Raw genomic sequence first — 12527 nt, 5'->3', positions numbered from 1 at the left:
CTAGCCATGAAGTTCCCTGGTCCCTACCACCTCCATGTTGCTATTAGTATTTATTATTGTTGCTGTTGTCACTGTTAGTACTCCAGATCTTGGCTCCTTACTCTTTCTTTTCTCATAACAGGCAAATAAAAGAGAAGTCATACAATCACATGCCTTGACTGGACTATCATTGTAGAGCCAAGAAAGAAACTCTGTAGAATTCCAGTAAGTATCAGGACATTCCCACTCTCCATCAGACCAAATCAAGTCAGGTTCATACCTGGAAGATACACAATTAGGAAAGTTTATCATCTGAATCTGTTCACAGTAAGGTCTTACGGATCTATTTTGTAACACACATTTAAAAAATTTCTCCCATTTTGAAAGTACCATAAAATTACATGGTGCAGAGAATGTGGAAGACTAAGGAGACACAAATAACAACTCTAACTGTTATGGTTTCTCACATAACCGCTATTTAATATACGATGCTTTGGTATATTTCCTCCTAATCTTTTTACAATGTCTTCTGAAAAAGAGTTGTAATCAGCATATATACAATCTGGTTTCCTTCCAGCAACTACTTCCAATCAAAAGAGCGGTGCTCTAGAACTATAGGATTAAACTGCTTTTAAGATGTATTAAGAACCTCAGGGCGCCTGGATGGCTCAGTTGAGCATCGGACTTCAGCTCAGGTCAGGATCTCATGGTCCGTGAGTTCAAGCCCCACCTCAGGCCCTATGCTCACAGCTCAGAGCCTGGAGTCAGAGTCTGGAGCCTGCTTCAGATTCTGTGTCTCCCTCTCTCTCTGCCCCTCCCCCAATCACACTTGGCCTGTCTCTCAAAAATGAATAAATGTTTTAAAAAAAAAAAAAAAAGATCCTGAACTATTCCACCAAACACATTGTTCTGGACAACTACCACAGTTTCAACTATAAAGGATCTTTTGAGTCCACTTGAGCCATAGTGGCCACCTCTCACATTTTGACACTCTGAGCTCCATGTGGCGTGGGCCCATGCACACACGCACCTGGAACGTAAGCATGATTATTCCCATTTAGAGAGCAAGAACCTGATGCGCAGCAGGCCAGTGTGTTTTAGGTGGCAAAGCTTGTAAGTAACAGGAGCTGGAGCTCCAATGCAAGTGTACCCGATGCCTGATCCTGTGCCATGCTCTGTAAGCAGGACGGCAAGTAGACGGAATGCAGACGGTCTGTTTTACTGTGTACGAGAAACGGTACTAGGCACTTTGCACTCACTACCTCATTAGTTTTCACGACAACCCTGCAGTGTCTATTAACCTCATTCCATGGATAAAGAAACTGAGATCTAAGAAGATTTGGAGTTTGTTCAAGGCCATACAGCCAGCAAGAAAAAGAGCTGGATTTCAGATCCAGTTCTGTCTGACTCCAAACCTCTGCTGGTCTCTTACGACTGTACTCTTTCCTTTGGGAAGTCATCTGGATGCAGGGAGTTTTGTTTTTTTTGGTCTAAAATGAGAGTCCAGGCAGAGATGGCTGCCTCTAGGGTTTAAAGGTCCACCATGCTTTGCGAGGCAGCAGGCTCAGATGCGAGAAGGGCAAACTAGAAATAAAACATGCTGAAGACTAGGGACGAACCCCAATGTGAAAGTGGCCACTTTAATGATAGTAATGATAATGTCACCCTTATTCTGGTACAGGCAAGGTGACAGATACTTTCCACATATTATTTGGAGTCTTATATAAAAGGCATAATTTCCCTACTTTAGAGTAAGAATCTGAGGCTCAGAAGGGGAGTCATTCAAGGCTTGGAACAAGAGTCAGGATTCAAATGCAAATCTGCCAGATGCCAAATCCAAGCAGGGTCCTTTGGGCCTGGAGGCGCAAGGTCCCAACAAAGAAAATAGCATGTAAAGAGGAATGGAAGTTTTGACTTAGCCACCATCCCTGGTTTTGTATATAAGGTAATTATGACCACATTATGGGAGTTTTGAGGAGTAGAGGAAGAAAAAAATATATTGTCTTAATACAAACTACCATTTTTATTTTGGTGTCTTGTAGATTTTTTTTTTCATGTTCCTTCCTTTCCCCCCAATTTAACAGTATCCTATAGGAAGCTCTAATTTCACTGATAAAAGTCATAAATCCCCCTCCAAAAAAAATTTTTTTTTTACCTGTAAACAAGGTCATACAGTTCTGGCATTGTTTTTGCATGGACAAAATGCTGTGTTTTGAAGCCATTTTTCTTATCAAGTAAGTAGAGTGGGTGGAACCATTCTAAAAGTGAGTGATAAAGTCCATAACGTATGTTCCTGAAACAGAAAAAGAGAATAGCACTTGCCCATTAAGCAAAGAAAAAATAATTTAGTTCAAGAAAAATCAGCAGCAGCATTTTTACGTCCCAGTGAAACTCACCCGTGAGGGTGAATGGGCACTGGGATCCCAAACCATTTCCTTAAATTATGTCTTATCATTAGTGTAAACAAGACAATTGGGTTTTTGATAACACACGTGACTACTTTTTATACCTAACTATCTTAACACCAAATGTTATTTATTAAACCCTCTTTTACCTATGTCCATTATCTCAGTAATGACATAGAATTCTTTTTTAAAAACTGTTTTCTCTGTCAGTAGTTAAGAATACATATTTTAGAGACACTAGAAAATAGAAAAAAGTATAAAGAATATCCAAAATCTTATTACTCAGAAACGATCACTAGTAATGTTTTCTATATAGTTGAAACTAATGAGTGTAGGTTTATTGTTTCACTTACCTAAGATTTACTAATAGTTCTTAACATTGAAATGTTAAGAATTCTTAACCAAAATGAAAAAGGATCAAAGTGACCTATTTTCGGACACAATAAAACTTGTTTTGTGTTATAAATGGTGAGTGTCACAGAGATGCTATACTGCAGTAAGAAGTAAGATAACATTGCAACAGCACAAAGATAAGGCAGAAAGAATCAGAGTTAAGTGTTTCATCATATGACTTGGGGCCTAACTAGGTACAAAGAAGGTCAAAATCAAGGATGGGAAAATCCAGATTTAATCAACATCTCAAGAGTTTTACAGCAGGGCGCTGAGCCAAGCACAGCACCGGGAGACTGAATACTGCTCAGGTGAACAGAGCCAGCCAACACTTTCTTTATGGCCCACACAGCACTTTGGGCTTTGTGGGCCTCATGGTCTCTATCTCAACTCTGAAACTGTAGCTTGAAGCGGCCACAGACATAACACATAAATGAATGGGCATAACTGTGTTCCAATCAAACTTTACTTATACGAATAGGCAGCTGGCCTGCCCCTTAAACAGGGATTTAGCAAATCACAAAGGAGCAGGATTGGGCAGGGTACAGATACCACTTTTCCTCTCTACACGCAAACATACCTAGAACTGTAGGGCACAAAACCAGGATAACGGGGTTCAAATCTCACCTCTGCCATTTCCTGCCCTTTGATCTTGGGAAGTTATCTTTTTTCTTTAATGTTTGTTTATTTAGAGAGAGAGAGAGAGAGAGAGAGCGCGCACCAGCAGGGGAGGGGCAGAGAGAGGGAGAGAAAATCCCAAGCAGGCTCCGAGCTCTCAGCACAGAGTTAGACGTGGGGCTCAATTCCAGGAACCGTGAGATCGTGACCTGAGCCGAAATCGAGTCTGATGCTTAACTGGCTGAGCCTCCCAGGTGCTCTTGGGAAAGTTACTTCTTATTAAGTTGACAAATATTAGGGAGCATTAATTAGAATCAACCAAGAGGCTCCTAACCTCACTGTTTGGCTGCTCTAATTGCCCTTTTCAGTAAGTTCCCTCTTGATCTACCCTTTATCCAAACTTTCTCTGACTGCCTGCCAAGCTCTATGTTGACAGACTAAGGTGGACACAGAGCTGACAGACCCGGTCCTTCATCAGCCACTAGAGTAGGCCTTGGGTTGCCAGACCTTCCAGAAAGAATCCTTCACAGAATGCAAATGAGGCATTGTGGTCTAGCTGGGTATCCTTCACCTTCACAAGGCCATGAACTTCCCTCACGGTGTCATGAAAAGTTTTGTATGAAAAGTGCTGAGCATCAAACACGGTTAGTTCAAAGGCCAGAGCGCTGCGGGTTACTGGCTAAATGCAAACTTAGAGGAGGCGGCACAAGAGTGGAGAGAAAGGATATATCAAAAGAGACGACACAGAAACCATCTGTAGATACATCCTTACCGCTTCCTGACAGCTTTTCCCAACTCACCAACCAAATCGCGGTGGGGACCCACATCCTCGGAGTTCCAGTTCCAAGACACAGGACTCGGCCAGTTAGTGAAGCCTTCGTGATGCTTTGTTGTCAGGACTACGTATCTGTGGATATCAAAGCTACATGAGCAAAGGAAGCAGGTAGCGGACCATAAGCGTGAACTTAACCAGCCTGCCTGAGGGTTTTAGAAATGGTCAGGAGAACTTGATTACAGGTAATGTGTGCAGGAGTGACTGCATTAGCTACACCCAGGGAGTTGCTGCAGTCACAACTGCCCTTGGGGAGTTCTAGGAATGGAAGCGGACTTAAGGAAGACAAGTCTTTAGTCCCCAGCCAAAGAGGAGGCCCAGAGGGAAGGGAGGAGTAGGTAAGGGAAAAGAAGTGCACCTTAGCTCTCTGGTCCTGGAAATAGCAGATGATAGAAAAGTAAAAGCAAAGGCCACCTGAATTGCCTCTCACTTACAGAGGTGACAAAAGACCAAAAGCCAAGGGGAGACAAGTAAGTGTTGAAATAACAACCAAATCACTCAACATCTCATTTGCTTTAATGGCAGAAAAAGAGAGGAAGCCAGCACGTGATCATCTAATCGCTGGGCTGGCTGTAGCACAGAGCTCCAGGACTTGAAGGGCCAGATAGTACTTCAGCCTTTGTGGCCCCCATTTCTCTCCGTAGCATATTCTTTTTCTTTTTTAAACCCTTTTAAAATGTAAAACTCATTTTCCTCTCATGGAACTTACAGAATCAGAGAGAGGACCCATCTCTCTGGCCACAGCATGCAGACCCCTGGTGTGGTGGAAAGAACCTTCGCGTTGGAGTCCTGAGATTTGGATGTAGGGCATTAGTTTCCTTCCTCTGTCTGGGCTAATCAGCTGGGCCACAAAATAAGGGGTCTGGACAAAGGATGTCTCCCAGATTTTAATTTTTTGTCATTTGTAAATTACGGATCCCCAAGTCTCCTATTAGACAGTGACCACCACCTCCATTGATTCAAGCCTTATATTCCCATATATTTATTGGCAAACGCTATTAAATATCAGCTGTAATTTTTCCTTAGTACAAAAGAACTTGTCCAAGAGAAACTAAAACCCAGAGGATGATGGAGGAGGCAGGTAAGGGTGGAAGGCCACTCTAGGCAGGAGTCGGGAAACTTCCCTGCCACCATTCTTACCCTCTTCCAACCTGCTTCCTTCCTGGCCAAGCTAATTCTTCTAGAAGCTGAAGGGAACCATCCCCTGACTTCACATACTGCCCTCCTGGATGAGTCCTTCAGGACTGGCCCCGGCCTTTAACAGCCTCTCCCTTCCCCATTTCAGCACGCCACACTCTCGCTTCTCTGAACCGACCGCACTCAAGCTCCAACAGTTGTCAAAATAGTTCAGACATTTCCCGAGCACTTTTCTGTGCGCAGGGCATTGAGAAGAGCAGGTGACTGAGAACCGATACTGTTGTCCAAACGGACTGCACACCAGCACTCCCTTCCCCTTCCCTTCCCGGGCCGGGAAGTCGAGCTCCGCCGGTCCCCGCGGCGACACTCACTTGGCCCCGGCCGCCTGGAAGAGATCGGCCCAGGTGTCCGGGTGGAAGAAGCGCGCGGTGAACTGCGGCCCGAAGTCGGCGTAGCTGAAGCCGGGCGGATAGTTGTCGCTCATGAACTGCTTGTACTGCGGCAGCCCCTCGCCCTTCCAGTGCCACCAGAACCACTCGCTGCCCCAGGCCGGCACCGAGAACACGCCCCAGTGCACGAACACCCCGAACTTGGCCTTGTCGAACCACTCCGGCAGCGGCCGGGAGTCCAGACTCTCCCAGTCTGGGGTGTAGCGGCGCCGATGCGGGCCCCCGCGCACACATGCGGCCCGGAGCAGCACCAGCAGCAGCAGCAGCACCACCAGCCGGGTGCCCACCGCCCCCGACCTCATCTCCGAGAACTGAGTCGCTGCTGCCTCGGAGCCTCTTCTCCGCCTCTTAACGCGCAGGTGCGGGCCGCCCGGTTCCGCCCACTCTAACTAATGATTGGCTCGGAAGGGAAAAGGGGCGTGTCAACCTAGGCGGCTTGGAGAGTGTCTTCCCCTTCTCCGCGGCCGTTCCTGCAGCGCCCTCTGGCGCTCAAAGGGAGAAAAACGCAAAGCGCCGTCGACCGAGATCCGCTGTGGGTCCAAGGGTACTCGAGGAAAGGAAATCACAGCTGGGTTAAATCGTGAGAGTGTGGACGTCCCGGTGAGTGCTGAGAGCTGGGACTAGTGCGTTTTGTCATTTGCAGCCGTAGGTGACTTTTTGAACATGAATGCAGAGGAGCAAGCCTGGAGGCAGGAATGCCAGATGGAAGGGCATAGTGACAGCCCAGGCGGAAATGCAGGGTTAGAGGGATGGCAGAAGCATTGCCAGCGAAGAGGAGGCGGAAGAGCGGGACCTGAGAAAGGAAGAGCCTCTGTGAACACTGTGCCCGTCTAATATTTCTTGGACTTGCTTTGAGAATTCTGATGCAATTCAGAGAGCGTAATATCTAATTGGAAAAGTGAGACCCTAGAGAACAAACTGAGGGCGGCTAGAGGGGCTGTGGGTGGGGGGATGGGCTACATGGGCAAGGGGCATTGAGGAAGACACTTGTCGGGATGAGCACTGGGTGTTATACGTAGGGGATGAATCACTGGCATGTGCCCCTGAATCATTATTGCGCTGTATGCTAACTTGGATGGAAATTTTATAAACAAACAAAAAACAGTACCCGCAAACAGGCTGTCACTAAGGAATGTTTTTAGAATAGCAGGGTGAGAAAATTGAGAGCCCCAGGCCCAAGGGGTGCCCGTGTCAATGTAGTCCAGGGATGTCACCAGTTCCTGTACAATTTTACGTTCTGTGTGCCCAAGCAGGAGGGGAGGCCAGCAGGTGGGGGAAGTCCCATGACCCCATGTGGCACAGCTAGACCCCATGTATCAGTGAGAGAGCTGCGGCACATTAGAGTTTGAAGGGACTTTGAAGATCCTGGAAACTATCAGCTTCCCTACTCTTTCCATTGTGTGGAGAAGGAAACTGAGAGCCAGAGAGGGGACTGGGGTCTCCCCCAATCACAAGGCTAGTTTGAGCCGGGGGTGGGACCAGAATCCTGGTCTCCAGATATGGCGTCTGTGCCTCTCTACAGCCTGCGTCTCTCTTGCACCCTGGGAGGGGTTGGAGCCTATGTTGACAGAACCAAGCACTTCCTCATTCAAGGAGTGAAAGGAAACACAATGGCTGCTGGTGATTGAACAGCTTTTTTATTTTCTGTGTTTCTTTCTCTGCAAGATTATGTTAAAATAGTGCCCAGAACAGTAAGCATGGACAACTTTGAAAAACAAAACCAAACCCATTTGCACATATCTTCTAGTGATCAGCGTGGGTAATGGTCTTTGACATTATGGAACTCATCTTGGAAAAGATAAAATGGAACACTGTGACCTTCACTTCTCCTTATTCTCATACCAAAAGTAAATCTGCAGGGACAAGTGAAAGGCGTGGTAACGGGTGGATAAAACCGGAAGTTGGGAGACCTGCGTTTTTGGCACTGGGTATCACCTTATTGGCTCATCTTGGGCAAGTCTTGTCCCCTGTCTGGGCCCGTTCCCTCATCTAAATAATGAGGACAGTTCTCAGTGATATCCAGGGCTCCTTTCCCCACTTGCTCTCCTCTTCCATAAACTCTAGTTCTTTACTTAGAGCAGAAATTGAGTGTGAATGTGAAAAGAGAGAGGTAGAAAGTGTGGAAGTGCAAATGNTAAGCCACCCAGGCGCCCCCAAATAATTTTTTTAAAATGTTTATTTATTTTTGAGAGAGACAGAGAGAGAGAGAGACAGACAGAGCCTGAGTAGGGGAGGGACAGAGAGAGGGAGAGACACAGAATTTGAAGCAGGCATCAGGCTCTGAGCTGTCAGCACAGAACCCCTTGCAGGGCTCATACTCACAGACTGTGAGATCATGACCTGAGTCGAAGTCAGACACTTGACCGACTGAGGCGCCCCAGTGCATATGATTTTCAAACTCTAGTTTTATTTGTTAAACAATAAATATTTGCACAATTCGTGCCAGGCACTTGGGCATTTTCTTTGTGAAAATGAGAAAAGACCCCACCAATGATTAAAGAAAGGCATGCCCAAACTTTAAGGAACCACAAATTCACCTTGAAAAAGTCATGCCATGCCTTTGCCTTCCACAAAGATAGGTATCTGGGTTAAAAGAAAGTTTGATTTTTCCAAAACGCTTTTCAGGAGCCGTTTGGTTCCACAGATACTGACTGGCCCTCTTGGGGCACTATGCTGGGTTGTCAGGGAGCACTGGAGGCCAGGAGGTGAATGTCCAGCTCATCTCGTGGGTGGGTGGGGGAACTAGCCAGTGACTGCCACTTAACACAGTCCATGATATGGGCTATAACAGAAGGGTGGGATTTGTCCTCGGGGACTGTACTGAGTTGAATAATGGCTGCCCCCAAACCTCAGGTACACTCAGAACCGGTGAATATTTCCTTATTTGGACATAGCCTTTGTAGGTGTCATTTGTTAAATTATGATGAGGTCATACTGGATCAGGATGTGCCTTTAATTCAATGATGAAGATGCCAGGACCGGTGGGGAGGGCAGGCCCCTATGAAGATAGAGGCAGAGATTGGAGTTCTGCCACAGGCCAGAGAACAGCAGGAACTTCCAGAAGCAGGAAGGAGCAAGGAAGGATACTCTCCTTGAACTTTTGGAAGGAGCATGGTCCTGCCGGTGCCTTGATTTGGGACTGTAGCTTCCAGAACTATGAAAGAATAACTTTCTGTTGTTTTAAGCCCCTCAGTTTGTGGAAAATTGTTACAGGAAATTAATAGAAGATCTAAAATGAAGCACGCTGAGAAATAATGGGGAGTTAAGAAGGCAGCAATCGGATGTTCGAGAAATTGAATATTACTCCTCATCGACAGAATTGGACTGAACTAGGCCAAAAGGTTAGTGGTAAAGGGGTCAGGCTTTGGAAACCCCAGCTTTGGGTACCTGTCAGCAATGTGACCTTATGCAAGTGATTTTTGCCTCTCAGGCAAAATACTCTGAGGTATTTCCTTGTCCATAAAGTGAGGATTCCAAAACCTTCTTGGTCAGGTTATCCTGAAGACTAAGTCAAATACCTCATTTGAAAGCACTCATCCTGGTGTGTGGTACATAGTAAACTCTCAATAAAAGCCAGTTGACTTTTATGACCAACCTAAAGTTGCCTCACTTAATCCCTATCACTTGACCTATGATTTCCTTCATTGTACCATTACTAGTAATGTTCTTCATCAGTGGCTGTCTTCCTGCCAGAATGTAGAACGTAAGCCCCATTAGACAGGGGCAGAGTCTCATTTATGGCTGCAAACAGGACCTGCAAATAGCACAAAGGCCAGCATGTATTTGTGAGATGGGCGTATGAATGAATGAATAGTGGACACCTTGTCTTGTACATATTAAATGAAGACATGTTTAATCAATATCTTTCCTTTTATTCTGTCTGTGGTCCCACATAATTGCATTAGAATTCCTCTGTAATCTGCCCCACCCACAACAATTTCTCTACTGTGTTAAGCTTCTTTGGTAGGAACCCAGCTTCCCTGATATGTAAAATAAAGGTGTCCTAGAATCTTCGGAAGGATGGGGCTACGTTCTTGCTGGAGATAACAGACTGTGAGATGTCAGTCCCATGCCTGGCACCTGGTAAGGGAATTTCTCTCTCCTTCCACTTGCACTGTTTATTTTTTTGCTATAGAGGCGTGGAGGAGACAGAGGCACTGAATTGAGGGACAGCTGGGAACAATTTGGGAGTTTATGAAATCTTAGTGAATGTCTTTTTTTTTCCTGGAGTTGCGTTAGACTGGGGCACTGCTTGCTTCCAGAGGAACCAAACCACCCAATTGGACTTCACAGGGTCAATAAAACGCTCTGAAAATTCTGTGTCTTGCAAAGGGCCAGCCTCTCATGTGTCCCCCAGGGACCTAGGTCACAGTGGCTGTGAGTGGAGAGTCTCAGGATGTCAAGGGGGGGCATCGCCCTAATAGCAAGAGTCCCTGAGCTGGAGACTTGTCAATTACCTACAAAAGAGGTGGATCGACACCCTTGAGCCCCATTATACCAAAGTTCATGGTCCTCAGGAGGAAAGGGTGACCAGCAAGTGGGGTCTTTCAGAGCCTTAGAGCCAAGGAGGCCCCGACAGTTAAGCAAGAACAGGGTTGGCCAGCCATCCCGTCTGAATACTTTGAGATCCCAGGAACAGAATCCATTCTTTTCCTCAGATTTCCTCCAAGTCCCTTGTTGCTGAGCCTGAAGGCTCTATCTGGCCCCTGTGATCTCTGGAGGATGCAAGCACAAAGCCATCTTGTGGGGGAGGCTCCCCTGATCTGATGTGCGCTGAGCCTGCCCAGGCCTCTTGCCCACCTTGCCCCTCCTCACGGGGCCTAGTGATCCAACAGTCTGCGTGCAAATAGGCATATGGCCAGGCTACCTGCCAGGGGTGGGTGTCATCGGTCATCAGCGAAAAGGGGTAAGTGTCCCAGGCCGCTGGGATGGCTCAAGTAGGACAACAGGGTTCAAGGGTGCCCTCTCTCCTCTGGGGAGTAAAATGATTGGCTCAGCTTGTTTAAAACTGTGAGAGGCCCCGTCAGCAATCATCAGTACGGTCCTCTGGAATCTGGCCATGGGTTGATTTTCACATCAGCCTCTGTCTCAGTGACTGAGGACCTGGGGAGCTCTTTGTTTCCTTCAAACCCACGTCTCCTCAGATGCTTCCTCCAGCGGCCCAGACAGTGGTGGGCAGAGGAGCGGATCTCCCCACTCCTCAGGGCATAGATAATGGGGTTGACCATGGAGTTGACAAGGCAGAGCAAGGAGCAGAAGGCGAAGACCATCTTGACCTCGTCGCTTAGGGTGGCGGTCAGGCTGTAGACCATGAGGGTCAGTACCGGGAACCAGCATATGAAAAGCACAGCCAGCACCACCCCCAGGGTCTTGGCCAACCTCACATCCAGTCTCATCCGTGCCATCCCTGGCACCTGCCTGTCCTGGTGTTCAGCTAAGCTGGCTACATGCTGATGGGCCTTCCAGAGAACATGCGCATACGTGTAGATGATGCCGAAGAAGAGGAAGGCAATGAACAGGAGCCAGCCCAGCAGATAGTCATTAGGAATCAGGGGGAAAAGCTCAGAGCAGGGACGGGGACAGCAGGTCCATCCCATAAGGGGCAGGTAGGAGACCAAGGCTGAGAGGACCCACATGACGCCCAGGGTGGCCAGTGCCCTCCCACGGGTGAGTAGTGCTTTGTACGTGGGTGGGTAGCACAGACAGAGGTAGCGGTCGATGGCGGTCAGCAGTAGGCTGCCTACAGAGGCTGTGAAGGTGATGGTCACGCTGCCAATCTTCAGCAGGAAGACAGCCTTAGAATCTATGCCGTGGAAGACGTGGAAATTTACAAAGTTGCAAGCAAAGATCACACTGGCCAGGAAGTCGGCCACAGCCAGGCTGCTGATGAACAGGTAGGAAGGCTTCCTCCGGAGCCGGTGGGAGGACAGGATCAGGTAGAGCACAGCCAGGTTCTCCAGGGCGCTTAGCAGGGCCAGGGTGGTGCACAGCACCGCAATAGCGATCCTTTGGGAACCGTTCAGGACCATGTACTCTTTCATGGGGTTGAAATCCAAGCCATCCTTGCAGCCATTGGCTGCCTCCATCACCCAGCGTCTCTCCATGGGGTGGGTCCCTCGGCTCCTGCTGGGCTCACCAAGAAGCCTTTGCTGTGGTACAATGAGAAGAAATGAGTCTATTTCAATTAGCATCATAATGACTTCCCACAATCACCAGCTCTGGCCAAGCCCTTTACCTGTGTGGATGGAGCTTCTGTTGAAATAACAATTTATACTTTTCAGTTTTTGAAAAACGTTTGTTTTTTGTTCCTCTGTATGTTGCCCCTGCTCCTTTCTACTGGGTCACTAGGTCTGTACTGGTTTTGCTTTTAGGAGACATACTTGGGAATTCAAGAAGCAGAAGTGGCCTGCGAGTGTTTTGGTCTTCTGTTTTAAAAAAGACCAGTTCTGAGACTTCCCTTTTCAAGGAAGAGAAATCTACAAGGGTCAAAAACTGAGAGGAAATCAAAATCAAGAAAAAAATGGAATCCAGAGTGATGAGACGGGAGGGCGCTTTCCCATTGGTGTTTTTGTTCTGTTCTGTTTTGTTTGCCGGCTTTGGAAAGTAAGAGCCTGAAGCTTTAACAACAAAGATTCATCTTTGGCTTCATGCCAGTAGGGTGCCAGATAAAATAACAGGAATCTAGATAAATCTGGATAAATGTCGGATAATGAATTT

The 12527-nt window shown here is 47.1% G+C and overlaps 2 protein-coding genes across 6 annotated transcripts in view; both read right to left on the bottom strand.

Moving 5' to 3' along the window:
* The window catches only part of FUCA1 (alpha-L-fucosidase 1), a 22132-nt gene extending 15982 nt beyond the window's left edge, over nucleotides 1-6150 (bottom strand). Inside the window, exons 1-4 of the mRNA XM_077775770.1 lie at nucleotides 5733-6150; nucleotides 4165-4299; nucleotides 2135-2272; nucleotides 154-259 (exon numbers count right to left, since the gene is read on the bottom strand). Coding sequence (XP_077631896.1) covers nucleotides 154-259; nucleotides 2135-2272; nucleotides 4165-4299; nucleotides 5733-6112 — 759 coding nt within the window. The 5' untranslated portion in view covers nucleotides 6113-6150. The remainder of the gene's footprint in view (nucleotides 1-153; nucleotides 260-2134; nucleotides 2273-4164; nucleotides 4300-5732) is intronic.
* A 2080-nt stretch (nucleotides 6151-8230) lies between these two features.
* CNR2 (cannabinoid receptor 2) overlaps nucleotides 8231-12527 on the bottom strand; it is a 27634-nt gene continuing 23337 nt past the window's right edge. For 4 of the 5 annotated variants that reach the window (XM_077775833.1, XM_077775835.1, XM_077775837.1 and 1 more), the window contains one exon: nucleotides 8231-11959. In XM_077775833.1, coding sequence (XP_077631959.1) covers nucleotides 10844-11959 — 1116 coding nt within the window. In that variant the 3' untranslated portion in view covers nucleotides 8231-10843. Of the gene's footprint in view, nucleotides 11986-12527 lie in introns of all 5 variants that reach the window. The other variant, XM_077775836.1, reaches the window with a different exon arrangement.

This window comes from Crocuta crocuta, unplaced genomic scaffold (assembly GCF_008692635.1).
Source record: "Crocuta crocuta isolate KB4526 unplaced genomic scaffold, BGI_CrCroc_1.0 scaffold127, whole genome shotgun sequence".
In the NCBI taxonomy this organism is placed as follows: Eukaryota; Metazoa; Chordata; class Mammalia; order Carnivora; family Hyaenidae; genus Crocuta; species Crocuta crocuta.
This window is presented reverse-complemented; position numbering and strand designations above follow the sequence as displayed.